This window comes from Etheostoma cragini, chromosome 6 (assembly GCF_013103735.1).
Source record: "Etheostoma cragini isolate CJK2018 chromosome 6, CSU_Ecrag_1.0, whole genome shotgun sequence".
In the NCBI taxonomy this organism is placed as follows: domain Eukaryota; kingdom Metazoa; phylum Chordata; class Actinopteri; order Perciformes; family Percidae; genus Etheostoma; species Etheostoma cragini.
In genome coordinates, this window is record NC_048412.1 from 19,253,868 (window position 1) to 19,265,180 (window position 11,313).

General features: G+C 38.7%; 1 protein-coding gene across 1 annotated transcript; it reads left to right on the forward strand.

Annotated features, from left to right (window-relative positions):
* Window positions 1-620: 620 nt before the first annotated feature.
* On the forward strand, window positions 621-7,862 carry gnl1 (guanine nucleotide binding protein-like 1). Its single transcript, XM_034874194.1, has 12 exons — window positions 621-849; window positions 2,038-2,185; window positions 2,560-2,696; window positions 2,806-2,957; window positions 3,875-3,946; window positions 4,968-5,160; window positions 5,360-5,458; window positions 5,594-5,776; window positions 6,069-6,247; window positions 6,497-6,683; window positions 7,005-7,145; window positions 7,258-7,862. Exons 1-12 carry the CDS (start codon window positions 777-779, stop codon window positions 7,521-7,523), a joined length of 1,830 nt encoding a protein of 609 aa, XP_034730085.1. The 5' UTR covers window positions 621-776; the 3' UTR covers window positions 7,524-7,862.
* Window positions 7,863-11,313: the final 3,451 nt, after the last annotated feature.

Consider the following 11,313-nt stretch of genomic DNA (forward strand, 5'->3'; position numbering starts at 1 on the left):
TAAAATCTCATAAAATATTGAATGTGCCCATAACGATGTCCAAAAGCTAAAGTTGCTAAAGTTGACCTTTTAGATTGCAGTCCAAAATAATACATATACATATATATATATATATGTATATGTATATATATGTATATGTATATATATGTATATGTATGTATATAGCTTTGTTTTGATGTTGCCATTTTGATCTAGAAAAATGTAAAGTGTTTTCAGTTGTCAAAATAGGTATTGATTAATTTTCTGTCGATTTAGTAATAACCATATTTGACAAATTGTGTTAGGTCTGCAATCATAACATGGAAATACCTTTTTACTTTAGTCAAGAAACACTATTACCAGGATATTTGAGATTGAGATTTACATGCTAGTCTTACTCTATGATGCTACTTTGCATCATGTAAGCATGCGTGCTGGAATGTGAAAGTGAGGTGTTTACAAAAGTGGACTGTGCCATTAAAGAGGAGGGGATTTAATGTCAGTTAAGGCAACATTTTGTTGGTACATAATATTACTTGGAGTAAGGCTGTGTACTCGGTGTAAGGTTAATTCTAAATAAGATCATCTAACTAAAGCCAATAAGACCTGAACTCGGGCAGTCTGAGAACACTGAAACGTGGTCTCGTCCACCATTCTCTGTGGTCTGCAGTGGATATGGCGTCACTAAAAAGTGTAGGAGTCGAGAAACTTCATCCATGTAAATAACGCCAACAAGCAAGCTGTAGGTAGCAATACGCAGTACATATATATACATTATCCAGCTTACTTTTTTAACTATGCCACGGAAAAAGCCATTTAGCAACAAACAGAAGAAGAAACAGCTACAGGTCAAACGGGAGAAAAAGAGAGGTAACGTCATGTGCTGTAGCTTTTCCATGCTAGAGTTAGCAGTTAGCTAACGGTTCTTGCTCCAGAGCTAGCTAGCTAAGTTAAATGTAGTTCTTCTGTGTGTAATGTTATATTTTAAGTAGAGCATCAAACCACATATTTAAGCCTGTAAAATAAACCTCAATGTTTTCTGTTAGCTAATGTTAGCTATAATAACAACCAATGTGACGTAACTTGACTAAAGACTTAATGGGTGCAGCATCTCTTAATGTCCCCTGTCCATGGTGTAAACAGTTCAACAGAATAGCACAGGCTTGTGCGTTTGTTGCAGAAGCGTCAGAAATTGCATAACCATTTACATTTTAGATCTTAATGATACAAGAGAGTGCCAAATTAGTAGAGGCCGTTGGGTAGTCTACTGTCACTAAGCAATTTTAAAATAACTTAACACTGATCTGATGTTGGCTTAAAGATTTCCATGTGCTTGAAATATATTCAGGCACATTACATTATTTTATTTCAAAACCCTATTTTGAAATATAATACCAGTAAGGCACTTTGAACATTTCTTTAGGTCTTTCTGAGTTCAAATATACCATGACTTGTAAGAAAGTGACTCATTAAAACAAGGCCAGTCTGTCTGTTCAGAATCGGAAAGATATTTATTGAATACGTTTTCACTTGCATGTAATTTGACTTGGTGTATTTGGTGCATACAATACACAGTACATATATGAAATGGAATAAACAACAAGAGAGGAACAAGTACTGCAATTGCAAATAACTTAAATATAGAATAGAAATATTACAATAAAAATATATAATGTAATGTAACCAAGTATGAAGTCATTCCAGAAGATGCTTTAGTAGGTCAAACTACCTATTATTAACCAAGGTCAAACATCATAATTTCATCAGTGCAGGTGGCTATTGTAGAGCCACAACAATTTGAAACAAGCACATGTAACTTAAATCTTTTTTTATTTTTCCTAAGTTGAAAGTGTTTTTTGCGGGTCATGTCAATTAAAGTCTGTATTTAGCCCCATGAAGAAACCACATATCCTCCTAAGTTGGGACTTTGCTGAGGTCACCTGATTAGAAGCATATTGACTATCTGTGACAGTTGATATAAGTGGAAAAAGTAGACATTGGTATTGGATATCATTCGGTGTTTGACTGTGATATCTGATCTTTACCCCTGACTTCCAGGTGACACAGGTTCAGGGCCTAGCAGCCGCAATGCTAGTGCGGAGCGAGGAGGAGAGCGACAGTCGGACACCTCAGACAGTGAGACCACTGATGTTCGGAAGATAAATCAACAGCCCTTTGGCAGAGAAGGTAGATATGACCCCAATAGGTGAGTTGATATCACTATTAATACTCCATTTGATTTACTTTAATTAAAAGAATGTTTTTCTGCAAGATGTACAATTCTGCTGAGATGGATACACATTGTGCATTTTGTGTCTGTTCTTTGACAGTCAGTGGTACCTAAAATGCATTGCTTGAAGTAGTAGTAGGATGCTTGATTTGATAATAAAGTTGCCACTCTGTGATAATTCATTGGAACAACATGTCAGAGCATGCATGTAGTAAATAAAGGAGGCTAGTTGTTTAGCAATGTGACTTTGTTTTATTGGGAATGGCTTTCTTGATTGGTCTAATTAAGCTGTAGAAAACACTATACTTTGTATTGTCTAACTTTGACTAAGACATCCCTCCTGTCTTCAGGTTCCGACTGCACTTTGAGAAAGAGAGTAAGGAGGAAGTGGAAAAGAGGAAGAAGTTGGCCAGGGAGAAGGTGCTCCAGCCAGTTTCGGACAAAGAACTTGAGATCAGCATCAATGACATCTTCCCCTCAGATAAAGGTCTGGCTGTTTATTAATGCTTTCCACATGACATCCTCAAAATAAGCTCAAGAGATGAATAGAGTAAGTTAATTGAGTGGGTCACTAAAACTTAATTATTCACTGCCAGGTCTTGGTTTCCCACGACGACCGCCTTGGAGTTATGAGATGACACGAGAGAACCTGCTGAGGAAAGAGGAGAAGATGTATAGAGACTACCTGGATGACATGCACGCCAGAAACCCCACTGGCTCTCTCAGCCACTTTGAGCACAACCTGGAGGTAAGTTACTAAATTCATACACTCTCCAGTGGTTTTTGACCATCAAAGGGCCAGTGCTAGGTTACCAGATGTGGGGCAATGTGAATAATGCGGCTTCATTTTTTGTGTTAACAATCCAAATAAACTTACAGTTGTTAGTGTATATGTACTGCCACAGTTCAGATACTTTTCCAGTCTTTGTCCTAGCATTTCATCCAGCAAGTCACAATTCACTCCATTTTATGTACTAAATTTGAAACTACTAAGATACTAAAAGTTGAAAGCAGTAACTTTTCTGTGCAGAATGAGTATTTATGAATCTTGTTAAAATGTTTGACCAAAAATAACCTCATGAAGTAATCCTGCTACGACATAACCGGCGAGCCTGTTATCCAGTATATAACGGCAGAACATACCATAAACTGAATATTTCATTGTGGTGAAGTTAGATCATGTGAGGATATGTAAGAATTGTTTTACATGCATGTGTATTGTCTGGTATGTTCCACTGGGGACAAAGTATCATCATGCTCTGATATGGCTCAGTCTGGCTCGGGCTGTAAAAATGTAAAATCCCTGCAGATCATTGAATTTCAAAGCGTGGTTGGAGCTCAGGAGGCACATCACAGCAGAAACAGCTGGTGCTATAATAAGTATCTCTCAGTAATCTAGAGATGATGACTTTTTAACTGGATACTACTATTATTATTTTTATTATTACTTATTATAGTATTAAAAATAAACATTACGTTAAACAGATCAATAAATATTATCTTATAGTGCTTTTAGTTTAAAAAAATCTTAATTTACCATTCTTTCCTAATAATTTGTCCTGCTGAATAAGAACAGAAATTGTGAATTCATAAATGGACATGACTTTGTTTTGTTTACAGTATTACACTCCACCTTACTCCCCATTTCTTTTTTCATTCTTTTAGACTTGGAGGCAGCTATGGAGAGTGTTGGAGATGTCAGATGTCATCTTGCTCATCGTGGACATCAGGCACCCGGTAAGCAAAATCTTGCGGAATGGATCAGACCACTAGATGGAGATATAGTGTCTAAATATCTGACATGGTCTTGATTATTTATCGGTTTCTTTAACTGACACACATTTTCAAATTTGTCATGTTTTTGTTTGCCTATACAGCCACCTAAAATGATTGTTCTCATTATAACGGGCCTTATTTTTTATTTTGATACATGTATGATGCTCTATCTTGGAGAATGTCAAGACAAAATAACAGTAATATTGATAACAAGGAAAGATTTAAAGACAATCAGTACTGAACAAAGAAGTACATTTAGTGCGTGCCTGGGTTACTCACCTGGTTGGGCGTGCGCCCCATTTACAGAGTCTCAGTCCTCGTCCCAGGAGCCACAGTTGTGGTTCCGTCCTGCGGCCCTTTGCTGCACGTCATGACCTGTCTCTGTCCCACTTTCCCAACCAAATCTGTCCTGTAAATCAAGGCAATAAAAGCCAAAAATAATAATAATTAAAAAAGAAATACATTTAGGGAGTTAGTTTGACAACAAATGAAATAGTCATTGCATGTATTTGGATAAATTAGACCCTTAGATCAACAGTTCAGTTTAGCAATGTCTCAAAATATTTCACATTTAATTTGTTTTCTTTCATATATTTCTCATTAAATCCTTTGCATTGTAGTTTTGTTGATAAAGTGAGGGAAATAGGTTTATTTAAGGTTCTTTATTTAAGGCTTATGTCTTTGAGTTGTGTCAATATAATTTGTTACTCATGACTTCATTTCCAGGGTAAATTAAATCCAGTTCTTTGGTTCTAATTATAAGACTTCAGCTCCTGACCTACTTATTCTAACTTTCAAGCCAGATATTGTTTGTGTTTAAGTGAATTCACTTTCTCTATTTACAGCTTCCAGCATTAATGTTAAGTTAGAAACAGCACAACTTGTCTAATTTCTATTAATAATGATATGATCTAGTAGTTTATTTGTTGAATAGGTAATCATTGCTGTTTTAAAAATGGGTGTCCTCATTTACACCACCCAGGTGCTGCAGTTCCCTCCAGCTCTGTACCACTACATCACAGGAGAAATTCACAAGCAGGTGATCCTGGTGTTGAACAAAGCTGACCTGTGTCCTCCGCCAATGGTGATTGCCTGGAAACACTACATGACCTCCCAGTTCCCCCACCTGCAAATAGTCTGTTTCACCTCCCACCCTGGACAGCCCTACAGCACAGGTGAGGAGGAGAGGGAGAGTAGTAGGCAGGGAGAAAGTAGTCGGATAGAGGATGGAAAAGATAACAATAGACAGACATTGAAATTGCAATAAACCTGCCACTCAGTGAATTTATTTTGTAGTGCAACATCATCAGAATAACCTGACTGACTCTTGTTGCATTGAGAATATGTACCATCTGTCTGTCTGCTGACTTGTAGTGCTCCAGAAGAAGAGGATGAGAAAGAAGGCTGACTGGAGTCACGCTGGAGGTCCTTTAGATATCCTGAAGGCCTGTCAGGAAATCACAGCAGGGAAAGGTGGGTGTCTGTCCACTTCTAATCTTGCATACTCATAATGAAGACATAAAAACCTCTTTGTTGCCTAGTTGTCTCTGTAAACGTGACTCTTTGCACATTCACATTTGTTTCAAATGTTACTTCTCGTTTTAAAAGTTGACCTATCCAGCTGGGAGCGGAAGATTAAGAGAGATGCTGTTGCTGAGCATCTGGATGGGGAGCAGCCAGATGAAGGAGCTGAGACAGTACTGATGGAGCATCAAACTGACAGCGCTATGGAGATGAGCAGCCCATCGCATGAGCTGTACAAAGATGGGGTTCTCACACTGGGCTGCATAGGTATACATCTGAATTTACACTGACAAATAGAATCCTGTGGCTGAATACAGTGACATTTTTTTTGGATTATCCCAAAACAAAATCTTGCACAAAAAAAAGCAGTTTCTAAGAAACTCCTCAACTGTTTTTTTGTTTTTTGTTTTTCCTTACAAAGATAATTGCATCAAAATATGAAGCACCTTTTTCTCCAATCCCCTGGACCGCTTCAGGCTAGCATCAGCAAATCAAATTAGGGATATCATTTGTAGATATTAAAGATTGATCTTAAACCTATCCCTTCTTTCCTCCGCAGGCTTTCCAAATGTCGGTAAGTCATCGGTTATAAACAGCCTGGTGGGGAGGAAAGTGGTGAGCGTGTCTCGAACACCAGGCCACACCAAATACTTCCAGACTTACTACCTCACCCCGACAGTTAAACTCTGTGACTGCCCTGGACTGGTTTTCCCCTCACTGGTCAATAAACAATTGCAGGTACAACGCCACTTTTGTGTACTTGAAAGTGACTTTGAGTTTACCTACCTGTTTAGCTCAATAAACACATATTTTTTATAATTTTTCATAAGAGCGCACTCGCACACCTTTGAAAAGATGGATTATTGATTTTATCTTTCTGTTAATAATTAATTATACTTATAAACAGTTAATTTTTTAATTTTTTGCTTTTTTTCCCCTTTTTCTCCCCCTTGTCTGTTATCTGTGCCTTTGTTTTATTTGCTCTAGATTCTGGCAGGTATCTACCCAGTGTCTCAGCTGCAGGAGCCCTACAGCTCAGTTGGTTATCTATGTGAAAGGACCTCTTTCCGCTCTGTGCTGAAGCTCACACATCCCAGTTTAATGGAGAACAAAGCCCATAATAGAAGCCAGGGGTCTGAAGAACTCAACTGGACTGCCTGGGATGTGTGTGAAGGTTTGTTGTTGATTTTGAGAGTTTGGGAACCATATGTGCACAGTTGCTAAACCTACCTCACCACCACCTTTGTACACCAAAATATTAAGATGGCCAACTTGCCTTTATATATTGCCCGAGTTGTGGCCCATTATCAATAAAGAATAAACATCTTTAAAAGCCAGTCCCCACTTTGAGTCCGTGATGTTTGAGATGTGTTGGTTATTAGAAAAAGAACATCACCAGACTTTTCCTTTTAATTATAGCCAGCACCATGATGTGTTATACTGTCACGAACACCTGTCACGTCATCTGTCTTCCATCTGTCTTTTCATGTTTTAGCATGGGCAGAGAGGAGAGGCTATAAGACAGCAAAAGCAGCTCGCAACGATGCTTACAGAGCAGCTAACAGTATCCTGCGGTTGGCAGTTGATGGCAGATTGTGCCTCTGCCTTAAACCACCTGGCTACAGCTGCCTGAAAGGTAAAAGAGGCTTTTCCATGACTCCTCTTTTCAGCTTCAAGTGTATTTAAAAAGGTTTAAATGGCAGGTAGGTGGAACTAATGTATTTCTTTGGATTATTTATGGTCTACAGAGCACTGGGAAAATCACCCAGACCTGTCGGAGATTATTGCACTGCAAGGAAGGACTGCACTGGATGAAGGAACAGGAGAGAGGGACGATGATGATGACGGAGAGTCCAGCACTGAGCCAGAGGAAGAGAGAGACCGGGACGCAGACGATGATGAGGATGGAGATGATGAAGATGAGGGGTTTGGACAGCCAATACGGAAGGAAGATAATCCATCTGGCCTCACTGTCAACATGTACAATGTACTTCGGGAAAATGAGTGCGAGTGATAAAGACATGTGGATGGCCATAAATTGCTTCTCTTCCCTGACTTCTCCCCGTAACCCCAGTGCAATTTTCATTCCTTTTTTTCCTAAATCCACATTCCTTCTCTCTCTTTTTTTTTTTTTGTTGCATCTCCACTCCTCATGCACACCTTCTTTGGCCATTAACATGATCCATTCTAATGAATTCACATTATTTCTCTCTCCCTATAATTTATAGAGCATATTCATGTATTCCATGCTGTGCCTCTGCTTGTTCTTTAGTGTTGCTTCTAGGAATGGGTTTGGTTTGGTTGGTTTGATTTCATTTTTTTGCATGTAGTTCTTAGACGCAAATGAACAAAGGAACTCCTAATTTTCACCGGTTTCAGAATGGCTGCGGATCGGCTCCGCTGCATGTCGTCTCTGTGCTCCGCTGTCCGTCAATACCCACCAGGTCCAGATTTGTTGCGGAACGGCTGCGGCGATGACTGACCGCAAATTCATGTAGAATAGAACCACAAAAACCCAGAGGAGTAGAGAGGAAACAGCTCTGTGCTGTATTTTCAAGGTGTAGTGCCGGGAAATACGATTTGTCTTGAGCACGTTCTATTTTATTTTGAAAATTAACTGGCTGTTTTATTTTGTTTCTGTGCTCGACTTCTCGTCCCGGACTATCTGCCGTGTGCTAAACTGCTGCGGAGCTCTCCGGCGTCCGGCAAAAATAGAAGCTCTGCGTATCTGCTCCGGAGGGCTGCGGATTGCCGGAGCTCTGCCAGAGTCGGAACACAGCCGTTCTGCAGTTAGTGGAATGACACACATTGACTTTAATGGAGACTTTATGCCTCCGCTGCCGTTCCAGAGCGGATCTGCAGCTGTTCCGCAACTGGTGGAAATTAGGAGTAAATTCCCTCAGCCTGGAATAATCAGCCAACTGGGTTTCAATCTCTTTATTGATAAGTGACTTCACAGCTGAGATGCCAAAGTTCAGGAAAGGATGATAAAACAAATCAGATGCACTGTCGATATGATGTCATTCTCTGGAGCAGCCATTTGGCTCTCAGAACAGCTGGAGATTTAAGGCCATGACTCCAAATCGTAGTCTGTCACATCTTTGGTCAAAGGGTGTGGAGGTAGGATATGGGAGATATTAGACTATAAAAGTGGAATGAATAAAACCAACATTTTACACAAACAGTCTTGCGGTTACCAGGACTTTGGCTTTGTTAAAGGGTTAACTTATTTGAACTTGATTTTGATTTAGATAATTGTACGCAGCGCGATATTTTATTTGGTGGGATTCTGCAGAGTCAGCAGGAAATAAAAAAAAAAAATTGGAATTGGGAGTGAAGAATGTTATTGAATCCTGTGTGGCTGGATGAGGCTGTTTCAGGAATTTAACTTGTAGTGTTTTAACTACTAGAAAAACTATCCTTAGATGCTGCTAGAGATCAACAGAATTTAGTGTAGGATTTTGGCTACACTCATTTAGCAAGCTTATATGCTAATGGCAGTACAGTGAGTTTAACAATCAGTTACAGGTATAGTTTCAAATTTTGGGAAATCCACTTCCTTATCAAGAGTTAGATGAGAAGATTGATGCTACTCTTGAATAGTATGGCTCTTCTCACCTAACTGCATGAAAGTGAATAAGCGTATTTAAGAGAGACTGGCCAGCTTAGCTTCCATCTGTCCATCATTATAAACAACATTACACATGCCATCCGTGTTGTTTTGTGATCTATAACTTTGACAGTTCTCAATTTCAAGGTCAGATCTTTTAATGCTGTTAAGACACCTACTGCAGGCCATTCTCAGTGTTAATGCCATGTTTTTATCAAATTTTCTGTTTACATTATAAACAAAAATAACAAACTTTTGCTGTCTGACACATCTCTCGCTCTCTCTTTCTGTGTGATGGCCCCGCTACAATCCTGATTGCTGTATTATTGTGTGCTATCATACATCATTTATTTGTTCACTGAGAGAACTCTACAGCACAGTGCTGTGTTACTGTGTAATGCATCACCCTGCAGCCACATGCAGTATTGTCTACCATTGGTACAGTGTAAAGCAGTTACTCAACACTACCATACTGTTAGAAACAAAACAGACTCCGCTGTGTTGATGTGAATTTTTGTTTTCTTTTGAGAATATAAAAACTGACACCGTTTGGAGAGTGTGGTGTTAAAGCTTGAGGTGTGTTCAGGCGGTTCCTCATTACATTCCTATGCCCAAGGATGACTGAACTGCTTTCTGCAATAAAAGAAAATATTCCTCAAAACCATATATTTTTGTTTGTATTTTATTAAAGACATCTTCAAGATATTTACTTGCACTGTGTGAGATAATGTATTTAGAACTATGTTGTCATGTTGGAAAGATCGTTTCTCTATGACTAACACCTTTCATGCCATTTCCCACTCATTTCAAATGCATATAATTAAACTGAGAGCTGATGATGATGTGTGAACTTTCCCTTTAAATGTTTTAACAAAATTTTAGAGACGTAGAAGTAAAATGCAACCATCCACAAATCATGAAGGAATAATTTAAGTATTTAGCAATCTTAAGCTCTCAGGGTATCACCATTTGTAAACGGGTCTTTAATACTTGTAAAACTAATGATGTGCTACACATCTGTGCAGTATGGAAATACAGTATTAGTATAATTAAGACCAATCTAATTTACGCGGGAGATATAGAAAATGGATTAAAACCTTTTAGCTTCTGTAATGCCAGAATATGTGGTGTAACTAAGTCCATTCACTGAAGTACTGTACTTAAGTGCAATTTTGACGTACTTGTACTTTACTTAGTATTGCTATTTTGTGCTACATTATACTTCTACTCTACTACATTTCAGAAGTAAATATTTCTACTACATTTGTTTGATAGCTTCAGTGACTAGTTACTTTGTAGATTCACGCAATTTATACAAGTAGCCAAACAACTAATCAATTAAAAAATTGTGAGCTATTTTTATTAGGGGTGTCACGATTTGATACAATGCCGAAGATCGATAGATAGATAGATGGATAGTGATAGCCACTAGATGGCAGAACGGCACTACACAATAACAGTATAAGTTTCCCAGAGTTAACAAGGTGCACCTGAATGCACCATGAAGGAGCCAACTCCATATGTTACCTTCTTGTTTGTTTAACTATGTAACTAGCTAAGTCACAAAGGCAAAATGTTGCCACACCAGTGACTTCAGGGAAGCAGTGGGATCATAGGGCGCCATAGGGAGCTTCGCTTAGAGAGGAGAGGCTCACCCCCTTGTTGTTCAGGGGACAGGCAGCTAGCGTATGGTGAGAAGATTTTTGCTGTGTGTGACAAAAAATGTTGTAGCCTAAAAAATGTGTGACATCGCTCAGAAGCACCTTTTTGAGCATATTGGGAATTTGTGATGATAATACTTTTGGACTTTTACTGAAGTAAGAATTTGACTGCAGGACTTTTGCTTGTAAGAGAGCCTTTTTACACTAAGGTAAAGTATTCCTAGAACTTTTTCCACCCCTGTCTAGTGTGCATTGTATTGAAGAAAATCATTAAAAAGGATCACATATTATATTATGAGCAATGCCTAAAATACACTGCGTGTGATTTATTTGCATCTGAAGAGAATCAATAGTCTCTTAAAAAGATGCTGCACTAGGATACATCGTGAGTTTGCTTTTATTATAACGGTGTTTGTTTATAAAAGCTCTTCTAATTTTCATACCACTGTGTGTCCTACACATAGACCGTTAATATAAATGGACAGAGCATGAGTGACGTCACCCATTGGTTTGTGGAGATCAGAAATGAGTCG

Coding starts and splice junctions, on each gene's coding strand:
- gnl1 (XM_034874194.1), top strand. CDS start 777: ATGCCACGGAAAAAGCCATTTAGCAACAAACAGAAGAAGAAACAGCTA. Junction 2,697..2,805: donor CATCTTCCCCTCAGATAAAG/GTCTGGCTGTTT, acceptor ATTCACTGCCAG/GTCTTGGTTTCCCACGACGA. Junction 5,161..5,359: donor TGGACAGCCCTACAGCACAG/GTGAGGAGGAGA, acceptor GCTGACTTGTAG/TGCTCCAGAAGAAGAGGATG.